The 19,494-nt window shown below is 46.3% G+C and overlaps 1 protein-coding gene across 3 annotated transcripts in view; it reads right to left on the bottom strand.

Annotated features, from left to right (window-relative positions):
- Positions 1 to 18,018, bottom strand: part of ACVR1B (activin A receptor type 1B) — a 35,001-nt gene extending 16,983 nt beyond the window's left edge. The window contains exons 1-4 of one of the 3 annotated variants that reach the window (XM_043563970.1): positions 17,823 to 17,923; positions 16,438 to 16,586; positions 1,074 to 1,313; positions 28 to 276 (exon numbers count right to left, since the gene is read on the bottom strand). In XM_043563970.1, the coding sequence (XP_043419905.1) occupies positions 28 to 276; positions 1,074 to 1,248 (424 nt within the window). In that variant the 5' untranslated portion in view covers positions 1,249 to 1,313; positions 16,438 to 16,586; positions 17,823 to 17,923. Of the gene's footprint in view, positions 1 to 27; positions 277 to 1,073; positions 1,314 to 16,437; positions 16,587 to 17,822 lie in introns of all 3 variants that reach the window. The other 2 variants (XM_043563969.1, XM_043563971.1) reach the window with 2 other exon arrangements.
- Between the last annotated feature and the right edge of the window lie 1,476 nt (positions 18,019 to 19,494).

Here is a 19,494-nt window from a genome sequence, read left to right as displayed (position 1 = left end):
ACACACAACCGCTGGAGAACTCAGTACCTGAACCAGACCCTGATGTGGAGAGATCGTAGACAAGATCCTGGAGCGTCTTGTCTTTGGAGAGACACATCTCACACGAGGGATCTTCCATATCCAGTCTCTGGCGGTTGTGATAGACACGCTGATGATAGTTAATGACAAGGAAAACAATGATGATGATGAGAAACAGGAGGAACACTGGGCCAGCAATAATGCCTACCAGCTCCACGGGGCCCCACATGGAAGGGTGCTCAGACTCCTTGAGGTGACCTGGGTCAAGTGAGAGAGGAGAGGGAAAGAACACAGTAAAAACATGGGAAAGCTCTGGCCTTATTTGTCCCCGACACCTCCCTCCACGTGCGAATACCCTTTCCCTCTCCCTGCATTCAAGGTGCCCTCGATCTCCCAGGTCTCATTGGGCTATGTGTCTGCCTGATGTTCTCAAATGCAAACCTCTCCAGTGAAGGGGCCCTTTTCAGCAATCACGCTCACAAGGCACTGTGTCACCGCCTGCCTTTCACGGGCCTATCCCGCCTCAGTGTCCCAGACAGACACCAGGTTCTGTGCCTCCACTCGTGACAGCTGTGCTAAGCTCTGCAGCCTTAAGTACCCCCTCCTCCGATATCCCCAGTAATGCCTTCTAAATGGCACATTTGCAAAGGGGTGCCACCTAAAACTTCCCAGCCTGGATCGCTGTCCTTCTCTTCCAACTCCAGCCTCTCTTCCCGTGCCGCCATCACCCTCACCCAGCAGCTGCCTTCACATACCTTTCCATGGGGATCCCTGCCTGGCTCTCCCACCCCTCACCAGCTGCCCATGGCTGCTCAGCCAGTCTCCAAAGCGCAGCTTCCACCTCTGGGACAACCTTGACAGCCTGCCTCCCTCAACCTCTTGTCTACAAATCTGACCTGGGAAGAATCCTATCCCCTTGTCACCTTAGGGAACATCAAAAAGGTACCTTTACCTATCACCAAACAAAGGGATTAGGGAAGAGTAGAGAAGGACGAAATGACAGGGGTGCCCTACCTCCAGGATGAGCCAATAGTCCAACAAGGGTGTCCACTCACCACTGGGCACCCTAAGGTCGATCCTGTTGCAGAAGTCAGTATAGCAGCAGTGGGTGTTGCGGAGGTCCTCAGAGCTGAGGCAGTAGAAGGGTTTCCCGGCGGGGACCAGCTCCACTTTGGGGATGCAGGTGCGCACGTGGTGCTCCATCCCATCCAGGTTGAAAATGGAAACCATGCAGGCCCCATCTGTTTCACACGTGTAGTTGGCCTGGAGGCAGCTGGTACATGCACACTGCAGAGCTGCAGGAAATTTGGGAATACGGTGACATTAACGGTGAGATCCTATCCTAGGTCCCTTTCCAGACTTAGAACATAATCCTTTAGCATACTGGATGTTCCCAAATAAGGAGCTTTTATAGAGAGAGGGCCAGAAAGAGGACACCGTCAACGGGAGCACAAACTTTTCACCTGTTTATTCAGTGCAGAAAGCAGGCTTGCAAGCCCTACCATTTTCTTCTAAGTGTCCTCCCTATCTTATGCCTATGAGAAACAGAGAAAGGACCTTTGAACTTTGCCTTAGACTTATCACACATTATTTTGTGGCTGGGAAAGAAGCTTTCCTTTAAATAGACGCCTGAGGACTAGAGGAAGGTACCTTCCCCTTGGAAGACACAGGCCACCACCTCCTGCCCCACCCCAAACCATCCAGGCTTCCTCACTTGACAATGGCTCACCGACCCCATCTCCTTTCTCCAGCATTAGGCATGCCCACCGTTTTCTGAATGCAGTATGCATGCTCTCACACATTCTTTTGCTGCAATGCTTTTTTTCCTGGCTACTTCTCACAAATCCTCTAAAATTCGGCTTAACCATCACTTCCTTTGAAACGCTTCCCACCCACTAGTCCAACATCCTCCTCCTCCCTTTAGTCCATGGCAGGTGCACCTCTCATGAGGGACAAAAAGAATAACCTCCAAAGACGATATTAATGCCCTCCTCATCAAGTTATTGTGAGGATGAAATGAGCTAATATATAAAATGTGTTCAATAAATTCAACCTACTCTGGAAGGCCCCTGGATATCACATTTAAAATATAATATCCATCCATCCATCCATCCATCCATCCATCCATCCATCCATCTTTCCAAATAGGCAGTGTATGCAATCATCTCTGGGACTAATGAGTTCTGCTGGGTGTGTTTTATACATAAGTGTGCCCTGTTGACAGGAAATTACCGTAAATGAATTTGGCGCCTCTGAAAGCCAGTTCAGCAGCCCTGGAATCTGAAATCCTTTATTTATCCATCTAACAAGAATAGCACAGACAGCAGCAGTTGGTTCTCCCCAACACTGTCTCTCATGGGCCTAACCTAGCCCTGACCTCTTGGAACCAGCGGGAGTGCGGCTGTGGCCACTAGGACACTTAGGTTGGGACTTAGCGCCGAATGAAGCGCCCACCCATCAGGGAATGGAGGTGGCAGAGCCCACCCAAGTCTCGGACTGGACACTCAGTGAATAATATCTGGCTACCAGGTGGGAATATATTCAAACCGAAGCCCCTAGAGAAGAGACATTTACGACCAATCCCATGAAAAACTAGCCTGTTGTAACTTACCCCTTCAGGCTGTAAACAGTCTATCTTTGTCTCTTCCTGCAATACACTAGAAGGCATCTCTCGGCTTTTCAGTTCCAAAGACGGATTCTAAATATCTCAGTGTCCAAGCCCCCTTCCCCAGGCTTTCTATAAATGACGCAATCCCTCGCCATTCCCACCCAAGGAAACAAAGCAGAGCGCACCCGCACACTGACAGGTAAATGGCCGCTGTGGATCCTCTACCGTAAGGCCTTCGATCAAAGCCCTTTCTTCTGGGAGGAATTCCAAAGCACGCAGCTACCTGCTGAAGGGTAAGAGTAGCGTTCTATTTTAAGGGCAGGAAGTTTAAAGCAGGTACCCTTTAGACTAGGATCCAAATCATAAAAGGAATTTTAAAAGTAAGTTCTTCCTAAACTTCGATTCCAACCCTTTTTAGACACAGGAAAGACGAAGAACTCTCCTCGTTTTCCCCCAAATGCCTCTATTTGCTTCCCCTTTTATTCTTGCCAGCTGAAATTTACTTCCGCAACTCTCTGAATACTCGAGCCAAACCTCTTCTACTCACACCGGAGTCCTGACCGGTAATCCAAGAAAGCTACTGCCCCTCCCCTTGGTGTGGACATTCAGGCACAACGGGGTTCCCCGTGGAGCGCACACCTCTCAATACATGTGCCGTGACATCCAGCACAGAGAACAGCATTGGGCTATTTTGGGAAGCAAGAAGGGAAAACGAACAACTCCAAGAGGGCTATTCTGAGCACAGTGGGACACACAGGCCAGACCCGTAGCCGCCTTTTGAAAAAAAGCTCACTTCTGAGTCTGTCAATTAGACAGGAGAGCCAAGAGTCTCTGATTCCAGATATTTATTCTCCCTTCGTTGGTTCACGGCCTCTTTCACAGTGATTCACTCTGGAGAACGAACACACCCACACGTGGCTCATTATTTTTGGGAAGTACTTAAACAATCTTGGTGTAAGACAGGAAAGAACAAAAGTGGTGAAATCTATGTGAGACGGGACGAAGAACGGAACTGGGAGCGGGGCCATGCGGGTTCGTGATAAGGACTTAGGCAAGTCCCTGAATCTATCTGAGCCTCAGCCGCCTAACCAGAAAATACCATTTATCTTACAGAGATGGTATGAAGATTAGCCAAACATCCGCTAAGTGCTGTGAGTATTCTGAGAAAGACTCTCCCTGCACACATCTGTGTACATCTATACGTTTTACAGAGTGAGGGAGAAGTCTGAAAAAGATGGGTTTTAAGATAACCATCACTACTGCCCACACCCCTGAAAAGGTTTCAGTTACTACCAGTAGAGCCACAGCAGGGTATCATGGCAGACACAGGTCAGAAAGAGCCAAGCTCAAATACCAGCACTAACATTAATCACATGACCTGGAGCACCCTGGTTTCCTAATCTGTAAAGTGGGGCTGTTAATAATTATTTTACAGGACTATGTAGAACTATATGAAATAATACACTTCAGAAGTGCTTAGCAAATAGGTGTTCAGTAAATTTTAATCTCTCCTCTCAATGTAAAACTCAAACACACACACACACACACACACACACACACACACACACATACACACACACGCACAAACGTGTCTCTTTAACCACTAATTAGGAAGTGGCAAGTTACAGTAAGACCACAGCAGGCACAGCAAGAAACTGCTGTTCTGGTCTCAGCTCTGCCAGTAACTAGTCGTGTGGCATTGGGCAAGTCATTTAACCTCCCTGAACCTCACTTTCCTCATGACTGACCAGAAAGAAGGGAGTGAACTAGATGACCTCTACATCCTCCAGCTGAAATCTGAATCCAGTTTGTTTTTAAATTCACACTGTCTGAATCACTGATTCAACAATGGGAAGTGGTGCTTTAAATGTTATATACTTTTTCCTGAACTTTAAAGACAGACATTAGGGCTAGTCTTGCGTTAATGTTCGTTTTTCAAAATAAGTGATAATAAAATTATAAAAATACCTGAATTTACTGTAAACGTACAGTATACTAAATCACAAACCTAATCATGATTTCTTTGAAAAGCTAAATCTGGACTAATGAATGCTAATAGCCCTTTATAACCTACTTCACAGTGACTCATCAGGTTAAATCAGTCTACACGCGCGCATATAAACAATACATACATACCTAAAACTCTTCCATATTCCATAACCAAAGAGTTATGTAGTAGAAATGACACAATTTGGAAAACCAATCATAGAGGAGTATCAAAATCACTCTAGACACAACCAAGTTAAAAAGTGGTCAGAACGACAGTCTCACTAGCCCAGCATTTTGTTATAAACAAGTCAGTCAAACCGGAACTAAAGACAAAACCACCTAAGCGAGATTTGAACGTGGCTCTAAAATATGATGAGAAGGTGGTATGTGGGAGGATGTAGATGCAAATTTGATTCATGAGAGAGGCTGTGTTTGGCGGAAGACCAACAAGTCCCAACTTGAGCAGCCTCTGTCTAGGTGCATGTTATGGAGACACTGACATGGCCAGCTCTCAGCAAAGACAATCCCACCGCAGGCAGGACACTGGGGTTGGGTCTTCTCTCTCTGACCCGCTGGCCTACACGGGGAGGACACGCAGCAAGGGTGTGGCTCATGGGAATTCCCAAGCGCCACCATACAGGCATGGACTCACCGCCACTCAGCCCGCTATTCTGCCCTAGACCGCATCTCCAGGGGACAGGGTAGGGGGGTGTGCAGGGTGGTAGCACCAACCTCAAAAGGTAAGAAGTGAACCACAAAACGGCCACATTTGTCTGGGTAGATAAAGGTCCACAAATGTTCTAAAATGCTTTAAAGCGACAGGATTTATGATTTTTAGCTTATATCAACTGCTCCTTGGGGAATTATAATAAGCTTCATCAATTTTGTACTAGAATGGAGCACTGCCCTGTTTGGGCACACTAAGCTTGCCTCTTTCAAACCTCACTGGGCTCACCTTCTACTTTTATAGTAGCCAACATAGTGCTGAAATCAGCTGGCGTAGCCCTTTCTCTTCATGATCTTGCGACTTGATCATAAACTGCCTCTTGGCCCTCCTCCTTCCAGATGACAGCATCCGTCAGACAGACCAAACTGATAAGAATAGCCTATTACAACCCATGATTATTTTAATTAATCTTCTCTGGACCTTATCCAAATCCTCCAACAGCCTCCTTAGGATAGAACAAAGACTACAACTCTGTGATCCTAAATAGCCAAAATGATCTTGGGGGGAATAAAAAGAACAAAGTTGGAGGACTCACACTTCTTGATTTCCAAGCTTACTACAAAGCCACAGCAACCAAAACAGTGTGGTACTGTCATTAAGTATAGACACGCAAGGGGCGCCTGAGGGGCTCAGTCAGGTAAGCATCTTACCTCAGTCAGGTAAGCAAGAGACTCTGACTCTCCAGTTCACATCACGATCTCACGGTTCATGAGATCGGGCCGCAGGTCCAGCTCCACACTGACGGCACGGAGCCTGCTTGGGATTCTCTCTCTTCCTCTCTCTGCCCCTCCCCCACTTGCATGCTGCACGCAACCGTGCACTCTCTCACAAAATAAATACACTTAAAAAAAAAAAAAGGTATAGATACAAATCAAAGAAATAGAACTAAGAGTCCAGAAACAAACCTACACATCTGTGATCGGCTGATTTTTGATAAGAATGTCTGGAACATTTAAGAGGAAAAACTAGTCTTCAACACTTGGTGCTGGACAACTGGATACCCACATGCAGAAGAATGATGTCGGCCCTTTCTTCACACTGCACACAAAAATTAACTCCAAATGGATCAACAACTTAAATATACAAACTATAACTTATATTCTAAAACTTCTAAAACTTTATAAAGGAAAACAGGGGTAAACTTCACGACTTTGGATTTAGCAACGGTACCTTTGATAGGACACCAACTGCACAAGCAACAAAAGAAAACCAGATAAACTGGCCTTCATCAAAATTAAAAACTGTAGGGGCACCTGGGTGGTGCAGTCGGTTAAGCGTCCGACTTCAGCCAGGTCATGATCTCGTGGTCCGTGAGTTCGAGCCCCGTGTCAGGCTCTGGGCTGATGGCTCGGAGCCTGGAGCCTGTTTCCGATTCTGTGTCTCCCTCTCTCTCTGCCCCTCCCCTGTTCATGCTCTGCCTCTCTCTGTCCCAAAAATAAATAAAAAAGTTGAAAAAAAATTTTTTTTTAAAAATTAAAAACTGTAAATCAAAGGAAACTATCAAGAGAATGTAAAGACAGCTATGGAATGGGAGAAAATATTTGTAAATCACATATCTAATAATGGTCTAGTATTCAGAATGATTACAAAAAGAACTCATAACAACACAGAACAAATAAAAAATGGGCAAAGGACTGAAATAGACAATTCTCCAAAAAAGATACACAAATAGCCAAAAAGCACATGAAAAGATGTTCAACATCATCTCAGACGCAAATGAATTTTAAATGAAAATGAAAATCAAAACCACAGTGAGACACCACTGCACGCCCACTAGGAAGGCCGTTAAGAAAAGGAAAAATAACAAGTGTTGGTGAAGATTCCGAGAAACCAGAACCCTCATATCGTACTTTGCCAGTAGGATCATAAAATGGTGTAGTCACTGCGGAAAAGTTTGATGGTTCCTCCATCAATTAAACACTCAATTACCATATAACCTAGCAATTCCAACCCTAGGTATATCACCAAAAGACTGAAAACAAGTGTTCAAATAAAAACTTATACATGAATGTTCATAATAGCACTGTGCATATAGTCAAAAGGTGGAAACAACCCAGATGTCTGTCAATGAGCGAAAAAACAAAATGTGGTGTATCATCCAGCCATAAAAATGCATAAACTATTGATATACACTACAATATGAACTTTCTTTTTTTATTTTTTAAATTTTATTTCTTTTATTTTTATTTTATTTCTTTTCTTTCTTTCTTTAGTTATTTACTTGTTTGTTTTTGAGAGGGCACGCACAGGCGCACGTCCAAGAGGGGGAGGGCCAAGAGAAAGGGAGACAGAACCCCAAGTGGGCTCCACAGTGTTACCCCAGAGACCAATGTGGGCCCGAATTCAGGAACAGCGAGGTCATGACCTGAGCTGAAATCAAGAGTCGGATGCTTAACCAACTCAGACACCCAAGTGCCCCAATATGAATGAACCTTGAAAACACTACGTTAAGTGAAAGCAGCCCCATACCGTACGGTTCCATTGATATTAAATATCCAGAAAGCACATTAGTGGTTGACAGGGGCTGGGGGTAGTATGGAAAGGAGAAAGGGAAGTTACTGCTTAATGGGTTACCGGGTTTCCTTTGGGGTAAAAAGTTCCAGAACCAGATAGTGGTCACGGCTTGCAGAAGGTTATGAGGTTACTTAACAGCACTGATGATGGTCGTACTCTGTCTCTTTCTCTCAAGAATAAATAAATGTTAAAAACATATATATTAAAATGGTTAAAAGTGGGGGCGCCTGGCTGGCTCAGTCAGTAGAGCATGCAATGGCTGATCTTGGAGTCATGAGTTTGAGCCCCATATTTGGTGCAAAGATTACTTAAACAAATTTAAAAAAAAGAAAAGAAAAAGAAAACTGGAGGTATAGTGTTCTTCAGATTGTATCCTTCCTGAACCCCCATGCTCTCCAAGATGTACCAGCAACCTCTGAGCTCCACAAGGGAGGAAGCACTGTCCTGCTTTGCTTCGCCTTTTCTCACTGGCATCTAGCAAATAGCACTGGGCTTAATAAATCTCAGCCTAATAATCTGAGAGGGAAGGGGGGCTCTGCCACAGTGGCTTTTACCATCCACATACATACGTTTCTACGTGTGTACTCTTAAAAGAACTCTACTGCTTGAAAAAAACAAAGGAAAAAGACAAAGAAAGAAGAAAACCGGTGTTTAGTAACTTCTGATCTAGTCAACTGCCCAAATGTTTGGGAAAATCCTGAATCAGGTTAAAAAAATGGAGGTGTCTGGCACTAAACTGTCACAAAATCGAGGTAACGTTTGGTTCTCCTGGCAGGGAGTGATGGGGGACAACAACTGGGAACTGACAACATACCAGCAGCCACAACTCTAACCTAAGTAGAAAAATCTTGCAGTGTTGAAGTAAAGCAATCAGCTGCTGCTACTGGTTGGTAAAAAAGACCCAAGTTACACTTTCACCCTTCACCATCATCAAAATTAGATTTAAAAACACATTAAAGCAAAACAAAAACTCTCAAGTATCCAAGAGCCAAAACAAAGTCAAGTTTTACATGTGTAGTTGGGTAGTACCTAAAAAAAACAAAACATATACTGGTAAAAAGCACTTATGAAAAAAATGTAACTGACTTAATAAAGGAAGTTATTTGTAGGAGGAGGGAAAAAACCCAGAGATTTAACAATAAGACACTTGATAAGCTTGGTATTTAATTCCAATCTGGGAAAGGTCTCGGAATGGGGTTTGCATAAGAGAAAGGTGTTTGAAAAGCCAGCTCCACACTATATCTATTCTACCAACTGCCTTGCTGACATTCTACTTGGAGACAAACCCAACCTTAGAGAGCTGTTTAAACAAGTTCACCCCTAAGCCTCAGGTCTAGAGAATGAAAGCTTTGTTCTCACTCAAAAGAGACGTTTGATGTTTATGCTAAGGAGACCTGTCATTGCAGCTTAATTTATGGCTGACTGTAAATACCTGAGTATCTACAAGGGCCCACCTGCTGCCCAGGAAAATGTCAAGGTAAAACTGGATTGAGTGGCATCGTTACTACAGAGCGTGCCCGGTGTTCCTAGGAGCGAAGCGTATGGACTCAGCTGTCATGTTCAGAATATCTACTAGTAACTGGATACTTCTCCTTCACCTACAGTTTATAACAAACATATAAAATCATTCTGTTTTCTTTCTTTGTTGTACTGAAATAGACGTACATGTGGCTCATTAGGGCAGGGGAGGATATTTATGAGTGTTTTGTATTTGCTCCCTGACCTATTTCCTATACTATGGATGAGTGGAGAGGAGACAGTGCACGTCACAGTTCTGAGCGAGAAGAGGGATAGGAATGGTTTCAGGCAACTGGGACAATGAAGGAGAAAAAAATCAGCCAGAGCTGAGAATAAAACTAATGAGGCTGAGATCAAGTGCATTTGGCTGGCATAAAACGGGTAGGTGGTAGAATAAAACAAAGATGAAAGAGGTGAGGTAGGAAGAGAGCTTATCATGTTCCAAGTAACTCACAAATGTCTGTAGCATTTTTAAGTGACTAGGATAAAAACTGTACATATAGGAGATACTAGAAGTACAGAAGGGAAGAACTGGAATATTTTACCTAGGATATTGCTGAGAGGATGGAAAAGAACCGAATGGATTCACTTAAACAAACTTATTAACTACTTAAAATGTGCAAGGCTCTGTGACAGGATAAAGCCACATAAAGAATAAGCCAGTTCTGGGGCACCTGGGTGACTCAGTCGGTTAAGCATCCGACTTTGGCTCAGGTCATGATCTCGCGCTTTGTGAGTTCAAGCCCCACATCAGGCTCTGTGCTGACAGCTCACAGCTTAGAGTCTGCTTCAGATTCTGTGTCTCCCTCTCTCTCTGCCCTTCCCCTGCTCATGCTCTGTCTCAAAAATAAACATTAAAAAAATTTTCTTTCAAGAATAAGCCAGTTCCTAGCATCAATTTTTAGGGGGCAGAGTCTGGGAGGTTGGGAGGAGCAGGATGGACAAAAGAGGAGGATGGACTCATCGACCACGGGAAGGCAAGAGGACAAAGATCCCACACTGGAGGATGGGTCGATTTGGCTTAGAAGAGAAGGCCAAGGCCAAGAAAAGCACAAGGCATATTAGGTCCACAGCGAACAGACCGGCGCAAGGTTCCAGCCAGAGACAAGGATGGTAAGGGAGACCAGGCCAGATCAGATGCACTGTGATGCCCGGCTAAGGGTCTGGGGGTTATCCTGGAGGCCACATACAAGCAGTAGAACCATGAGATACAGAGGGCATGCTCTCCAAAGTTAAACCCAGCAATAGCATGGAGGACAAGTGGGAGACTGGAGGCAGAGACTGGTTAGCCAATTACTTTCATAGTCCTCGTAGTATATGGTAGAGTACAGGATGCAGAGCATACGCTTTGGAGTCTGACAGACCTCAAGCTCAGCACTGAACCTCTCCATGCCCCAGTCCCTTCATCTGCAGAACAGGGATAAGAGTGCTCAGAGAGCAGCTGTACAGAGTAAATGTACAAGTCCTTAGCGTAACCCTTGAGTATATGGTAAATGTTCGGTAAACCAGATGCCCTTATCACTTCTGCCGTCCCGGTGGGTGACAAGGGTCTAAACTCTTCCTAGTTTTGTGGTTGTTCCAACAAGAAGAAGAAGGAAAGTCAATTTGTGTGTCAACCTCTAAAGGGCAAGCACAGACTCTTCAGTACCCCTCTCACCATTCAGCTTCATCCTGGATATTAGAAATGAATGCTTATTACAATTCAATTTTATCGGCCACAAATATAAAATGTGATATACAAATGTACGCCAAGGCAACACATGATGATCTAGGGCAAGGCAGGTTCACCACAACTACTTAATAAAAAAAAGACATGCTTCAGTTCAGATTCCTCAACTCAAACATTGCAACCACCTAAAAAACTTATCTCCAAAGCACCCATAATCTCCTCTCTCCTCCACTCACTCACTCACTCACAAATATTTAGGAAAAGGTAACTGGCAGTAGACGAAAGCCACATGCGGTCAAAGAATTTTTCACACGCGAGGTCCATCACCAGCATGGCTGGGCACGAGGTCTCAAGTCCCCTCGAACCCATCCTAGCTAGCTAGTTCCCTTCCTGCTTTCCTTCCCCTCACATATCCATCTAAGCCACCACATGCACACATTTTTGCAAACGCCACTTATTTACTATCTCACAGATTCTGTAGGTCACAAGTCCAGACACAGCGTGACTGGTGTTGGCCAGGGCTGCCTTCTCATTCAGGGCTGGGACCTCTTTCAAGCTCACTGGTTGTTGGCAAACTCCATTGCCCTGTGGATGGAAGCCTGAAGTCCCTATTTCCCTCCTCGCTGACAGCCAGGGACCACTCTCAGTTCTGGGAGTTGGCCCGCAGTTCCTGGCCACGTGGCCCCCATGGGCAGTTCACACATGGATGTTTACTTTCTTCCAAACCAGCCAGATCACTTCCGACTTCCTCTTCTGCAATCAGCTGAGAAAAGTGCTTCCAAAGGGCCAGCGTGGTTAGGTCAGGTCTACCACAACAGTATCCCTAGTTGAAGATCAACTGATTTGGGACCTTAATTACATCTACAAAATCCTTTCAAAGCAGTGCCTAGATTCATGATTAATAACTGGAAGGTGGTATATTCCAAAGGCAGGAAATCTTGGGGGGAGGGGGCAGAGGGTGGAGCATGGTAGGCAGAATCACGTTATACATCCACGTGACCTGCCAGAAGGTAAGCTTCATGAAGGAAGGCATTTTTATTTCCTTAGTCTACTGTTGTACCTCTAGCACCTATGATAGTGCCTGGCATATGGTAGGTGCTCAATAAATATGTGTTAAAGGCATCTTCAGATCACTAGAGTAGTACTCTCTCTATATTTATTTAGCTTATTTACAGGCTGTAAATGGGACTTCTGTCTATATTCAAATTCTGGTTCAGTGAAACCATTTAGGAATTCTTGGAACTCCACACGATATAATTTTATCTCTGCCACAATTATCTGTATGGCTCTCACGAAATACAGGTCATCCATAGGTTCCATACTCATTAAAATTTATCTGTAACCTCAAAATCAATACTCTCAGTGTTCTCACGGGCATTCACACACATGTGCAGAGTGGTAAAAAACGTGAGTCGTCCGACACACGTGTTCTCGGCTGACGGTGAACAAGGGGACGACGCTCTGTCTTCTTGCTCCAGCTTTCATACAGTAAATATATATGCGTCCTTTTCATAGTATACTCTGTGCCACACTTTTCCCCTTTCTGCATTTTTTTCTGTTGGTGATTTCACCACTTAAAACGGCCCCCAAGGGTAGTGCTAAGACGCTGTCCAGCGTTCCTAAGTTCAAGACGACGGCGATGTGCCTTACGGAGACAATATGTGTATCAGATAAGCATTGCTCAGGCTTGCATTGTGGTACTGTTGGCCTCAAGTTCAAGGCTAATGAACCAACACTATATATTGAATAAGATGTCTTTAAACAGAAACACACACATTAGCAAGGTTATGCACTGACTGCCTGATGAAAATGTGGTGACCAGTGGCTCACGGGAACCCAACACCATCTTTCCCCTAGGAGCAGTAGTTCAGTATTTGCTAATCCGGTGTTCCAGTCAACTTTACACAACATAAGTACCATGAATAAAGACACTGGGCTACATTAGCCTTGTTTTACAGATGAAACCATGAAGTTGAGAGAGACGTGAAATGGTAGCTCACAGCACACTCTATCTGGCACATCATTCGGTTTTATTTTCTCCGGAGCACTCATGACTGAGAACTGTGTTTACTTATTTATTTTCAGTCTCAGCCACTGCTACTGTCATGACAGTTAGGGATTCGGGGATTTTTATCTCTCTTGTTCTCTTGGGATCATCTCCCTAAGCCAAGAACCATTCCACACACATACCCAACCTAATGAATAAAGAAATCTCCCATACATAATTGTGTAAACATCAGGGGTGATTGATACTTTTAAAGGGAAGAGCAGTTACTTTCATCACGCTAAATTCAAGGTATTCAACAAGACAAGCGCAGGCTTGGGATGAAGTGGAGAGAGAAGAAAACCGAAAAGAACACCAGAGCTGCCCGAGGAGGCACTGTCTCTGAAACCCAGAGAGCAGGTAAAATGGTCTGGGATGGAAACTTCACAGCTCAACCAAATGCTGGCGGCTCTACCGAGTAAGGGAAAGAGAGATACGCTCCAAAATAGCATTTTTGCTTGGTGTTACATTTATACTTGGCGGAGAAGCCGGCAGGCAGAGAGAACAGGCAAGAGCAGGGACGGTGCCTCTGGAAGCCTAAGCGCAGGTCAAACCAAGTGCGTGAGAGAAACTGAGGAGAGCGAACCCCAGGAGCAGGCAGGTAGGTAGGTATCTGAACGTGGCCATGAGGCAGTGCCTACAGAGTGGGAGAGGTGCGGGTCACACTGCGGGTCTGAGGGGCTGATTCCGACCAAGGCTTTGGCATTCCCAGGCCAGGCCGAACTGATGGGCTACCAATGCCAGCAGCACTTCCGGCGTCGGAGGGACCGGCGAGAAAGGGGACTCCAGGATTTGCTTTTTATAAATACAGAGAGGAAAATGAGATAAGACCCCCTTACATCAACTCCTCCTATAACAGACCAGTAACACAAGAATTCAAGACAAAGAGGCGGGATTCCAGAATTCATGTTCACCGCTGCTCTGAGCAAAAACTGAACAGTAAACAATAAGGATTTCAAAATTAAAACAAAAGAGCCACTTCAGTATTCTAATTTAACCTTCACAAATAAAGAAGATCTAAAGCACCATGGACTGAGAATTCCATTCCACCTCAACACCCTGTACTCCTGAGTTATTATGAGAACAGACTGCAACACAATTCAACTCATGTTCCAAAATGCAACAAGCAGCTTCAACAGGACATGCCGAAAGCAGCAGCACGTCTCCTCGTTTACTGATTCATATTTTGGTAGCAAGGTTACAATTAGCTCACCGGTGGAGAATAAACCTATTTATAACACAGCAGTCCACCTGAAAGACACAATCATCTAAAAAGGTTTTTAGAGGAAAATGAAGTGCAGCTTCTTCCTGTACTGACTGCAGATTCCCAAGGTCCTTTCGGATGAAGTCCTCAGTCTAACCTTCCTGTGTTCACAGGCACCATTCCAGCCACCTCTCAGCCTCCATGTTCTTATGTAACATTTACATAGTGCCATAAACATACCCAGAGTTGCGTAAGAATTAAAACGTTGCCAAACCAATAAAACCTAAAGCAGGTCGCTCCCTCCAGACTGTCTTTGATTAGCACAGGTACGCTGCCCGGGATACGATGTAAGAGCCTGTCAAAAGACAGAAATTAACTTGAGGAAATCTGAAACGGTCCACAAAAATATGCACGAATCAGAAGAAATCAACCACGCGGTGGCATGTGGTGCCCCTATCAATCCCAAGAGTATGTTATTCTGCCCCGTAAGATAAAAAGTAGCCCAACATTGCTCCTTCACTGAAGTCAGAAACTGTGTCTAAAAATACCTCCCAGCCAACTGGCTATCAGCAAGTTAGTCTCACAAATGTCCCAAGAAGAACTACACACACCATTTCCTTACTTTACAGAGGGAAAACTGAGGCAGTCACGGAAAGGTTAAGCAAGTGACTTGTTCAAGGACAACCTGTAAGGGAGCAAAGTTCTAGGGCTGAGACCTGGCCTCCTCCCTCCATCTGACTCCAACCTTTAACCAGAGTAGCCATTTTATTATGTTTTAATCACATCTGTTCCAGGAGCTCTTTTAACAAAAGTAACCAGAGATTCTCTTTTTCTCTACAAGAGTTCGCTCTCACTGTACTTCAAATCCATGTCCCCTCAACAAAATTCTAAGACTTGGCCTGAAATTAGATGAAGTCTGCTCACAGAAATTCAAAATATTCCTATCAGAACCTCAAATGTCTCCCTCGTTGCTTGGGTCTTAAGAAACGAATGTCATGTTCTCCCACCACTAACAAATGCAACTGTACATTTTTAAAGACTGTTGTGGAAATTCCAAAAGTAGGCCTTAAAACCTGCTATACCCATCAAGTGGTTGCTGTTTACAACCTGGAACTCATTCTCCTTGTCACTGGCCTTTTACAAAGTCGCAGTTCATGCCCTAACAGAAACACCTATCCCTTTCTGCCCTCATGCCACGTCCAAGTACCAGGCATCAAGGCTCCCTGGCTCTGCCACTCCTCCAGCCCACCTAGGGGAGCACACGGAGGAAATGCAGGGGAGGAAAGCAATCAACTTCTTGTTATCCCACAGCCTCTATTTTCCCAGAACTGACGTTTTACTTTCAGCCTTTTGCAACAGTGGTCTCTGTAGCATGCACTATTGGCAACTAGATGTGTCCCGGAAAAACTGTAGTGTCTGGCCAAGAAGTTTAAAGGCCTTCGAGAATGTTTGCTGGACACACAACCTAATTTCCAATTTACCAAAAAAAGAAACTAACTCCCTATTATGCCCACCCATCCTCATCCCAACAAACATCCATTTTAGGAAGGTTACAAAAAATGAACTCTGCCCTGTTCAGAACCAGTTGGATTACCAATTAAACATTCTTAACTAGGCTCACCACAAGAAAAACCCCACAGATATTACACCAAATCAACAGGGAAATGGCTGTTAAAAAATCTTACACATATTAGGGCCAGGATAAAAAAAATTCTATGGACAGAACTGAAAAGATTTACTCAGACACATACAAAATGACAAACCTGAAGGCTGAGCCTCCTTATTTACTATCCTACTAGAGAAATAACATCATGTTACACATTCCCAGAACATGGCCCATAAGAAGGCCCGGCAAACATTATTCACGAAAACCATGATCCTACCACAACCGACGGCCTGTGTTCATACACCTTCACCATGTTTATCAGATCCCACAGCATGTTACCCATACACAGAGCAGCGAGACCCAGGAACACACACGAGGTGCTTAACAGAAGCATTAGCCAGTGAACAAAGACCCCACTGCACAGGCTACACCACTGGGAGCAAATATCAAAGCTGGAGATAATGAACTTGTTTTTGAGACTCCAAAGTAGGATGATGTCTTTTCTTGTTTGTCTGGTTTATTAAAGAAGCCTGAACCCACCTGAGAATCATTATTTTTAGTAGAGAGGAGAGCCACAGTGCACACACTTGATCTCCCATAGCTGGAAGGTTAGGGGCTGCTGAGAAGTCAAAGCACAGGCTTTGTACATCGGGAGCGAATACAATCCTGATCGTCTCTCCCAGATCCATCTGCGGGTCAATAATCACTTCAATATAACTGCCAAATATAACCTTCATCTGCTACCCCAATGCCAAAACACATTTAAGACGAGTCTCTTAAGTTAAATATTTTAGGGTTTCATCTGCTCTTTTCTGCCCCCAAAGCCTCATAAACAACACACCCAGCCGGGTGTCCCACAGAAAAGGTGCCCACCTCTAGAGTGGGAAGGGTGGGGGTTGGAAGGTAAGGGGCGTGTGAGGGTGGGGGAGTGCGTGGGGGGCAGGGCTGGGAAAAGGGATTGTGTGGGAAGGTAAATAAGTACTGACCAAGGGCCGGAGTCGGTCCAGTGGTGGGATCTTTAAATAATCTTGGGGGTTGGAGGTAGGTTCTAGGATTTCACCTGAAAGGCATCCACAAAGTGATTAACTGAATGGGCCCCCTGGGGTGGGGTGGGGGAGGCGAGGCGGAAAGCAAATACACCTAGATGCAGATTAACCGTTCGGGAACTAGGTTTCCTAGGGTTAAAGAGATTCCACAGCCAAGCTACAAAAACGTTTAGGGGCCTGTTGGTCTCGCTTCCTCCCAACAGCTTCCACGGGGCATGTGTATGTGGGGGGTTTTGCCCCACTGAACTCAAAGGGGTTGTGCGCAGGGTAAATGTGACTCCCTTTCCCAGAACATTAGGGAGGAAGGAGAGGGAGGGGAGGGAGGGGAAGAGACACCCCAAGTGCAGGTCCTGAAGGAAAGGTTAGAGACCCCTTCCCCTGTCATCTGAGGTGCGCAAGGGCTCGCACCATCAGGGTACCTCGGAGAAGCAAAGACCCATCGCCCGAGCCCCTCAATCTTGGCGGGAGAAAAGACGCCCCCCCAAGAGCATCTGGTGGGAGGGAAGGAAGACCCCCGCCCCTGGGCACGCTGAGAGGCAGAAGCACGGATCTCCAAATCTTAGGGAAGGGATCCCGCTCTCCCCTCTATGGAACAAGGGGGTGCTGGGAGCGCGACCCCGAGAGCTCCCCGAAACCAGTTCCGTCTGGAAGGGGGCTCGGGTCCCCAGGGGCCCCGCGTGAGCTCGGTCCTGGCAGGGCAGCCACGCCTCGGGGGTCTGGGGACGCCGACCGAGGGTCACCCCGACTCCTCCGCGCCCCCCACCCGGCCATATTGTGCGCGTGGGGAGGGGGCGCGCTGTAGCTAGGGGCCGCGGCGCGAGGCCTCGCCCTCGCCCGGCCTTCTCCATCCCGGCCCCCGCCCCCCGGCCCGGGACTCACCCTGGATCCCCCGGGGCCCGGACCCGCCGCTGCCGGCGAGCAGGAGGAGGACAACGGGGAAAAAGGAGGAGGCTCCGGCCGACTCCGCCATAGTAACCGCCGCCGCCGCCGCCGCCGCCGCAGCCCAGCAGCGCCCAGCGCGCGCGCGCGCGCCCCCGGCGCCTCCCCTCCTCCCTCAGCCCCGCTCCCGCCTCCCTCTCCTCCGCCCGGCGCCGGCACGTGCGCTCCCGGCCGAGCCGGCGCCGCGGCCGCCGCGCGCGCCCCCGAAGGGCGGGGCCGGGTGCGCGCGGGCGCCCGCCTTAAAGGGGAGTGTCCCTGTTAAAGGGGTGGGAGGGGCCCGCGCCTCGGCCACCTCACGGGTGGGTGCGGAGCGCTCCCGCGCCTGACACGCGGCCTCCACCCTGGCCTGCGCCCCGCCCAGCGTGCAGTTATCAGCACCGACCCCCTCCCCCGCATCGAATGGTCGGCGAGTCGCGTGCGTGTTCCCGTTCCCTCCATCCCCACTGCCTAGCCTTAAGCCCCCATCGCGTCCCGCGTCCTGCCCGGGTCCTCGCAACCGGCCTCTGGCTGGGCTCCCTGTCCCGCGCGGCCGCCTGCCATCCGCCGGACGCAGGCAACCTGTGTGATCGCAGTCTGGGGGGCCCCTTTGCAGGACAGAGCCAGGTTTTTAACGCTACCGCTCAGTCTTGGTGAGGGTACTTCGGGACGCACTCCCATTCTGCCCGGAGGTAGAACCCTCACTTGATAGAACCCTTTTGGGTTTGACATTATATATCAAACGCCTTAAAATATCTATACCTGTGGACTGCTATTATTCCTTATCTGGCTTCAAGAAATGATAGAGATGAGGACAAATATGTATGAAAAATGTTAACAGTTGCATGTTTATCATTGTAAAAAGCTGGAAACTTAAGTAGGCAATAATAGAAGACAAATAAATGCTGGCCCATCAATATGATGGAGCATTATTTAGTAACTAAAAAATTACAGAAACGAGTAAGGTGAGATATTTGTGAGATAATGTTAAATCAGCAAGCAAAATACCAAACTATTTACAGCATTATTCTAGTTTTGTTGGTAATGTATAACTGTACAGAAAAAAGACTGGAAAGGAATTACCCGATATTATCAGTAAGTATTGCCAGAATATTTTTTTTTACTTTTTCTTGAAACATTTCAATATTTTCTAAATATTTTACAAATATACAAGTGTTGGGGCACCTGGGTGACTTAATTGATTGAGCATCCGACTTCAGCTCAGGCCATCATGATCTCACGGTTTGTGAGTCTGACTTCGGCTCAAGCCGTGATCTCATGGTTTGTGAGTTCGAGCCCTCGCTGGGCTCTGTGCTGACAGCTCAGAGCTTGGAACCTGCTTGGTATTCTCTCTCTCTCTCTCTCTCTCTCTCTCTCTCTGCCCCTCCCCCACTCATGCTCTGTCTCTCTCTTAAAAATAAACAAAAAAATTAAAAAACAAGTGTTACTTACAAATTTAGAAAGAAGTGCTTATAGAAAGCAAACTGAATCGCCCATATCTTTTTGAAAAGAGTTTACTTTCTTTAGCTTGAGAGTTTGAACTCATGAAGAAGGCAGGGTCTTTGGAACCAGACTTCTGGATCTGAATTTTCCTTTTCTAACTAACTGGCATGAACACTCGGGCAAGTTTCTTAAT

Source organism: Prionailurus bengalensis, chromosome B4 (genome assembly GCF_016509475.1).
Source record: "Prionailurus bengalensis isolate Pbe53 chromosome B4, Fcat_Pben_1.1_paternal_pri, whole genome shotgun sequence".
In the NCBI taxonomy this organism is placed as follows: domain Eukaryota; kingdom Metazoa; phylum Chordata; class Mammalia; order Carnivora; family Felidae; genus Prionailurus; species Prionailurus bengalensis.
This window is presented reverse-complemented; position numbering and strand designations above follow the sequence as displayed.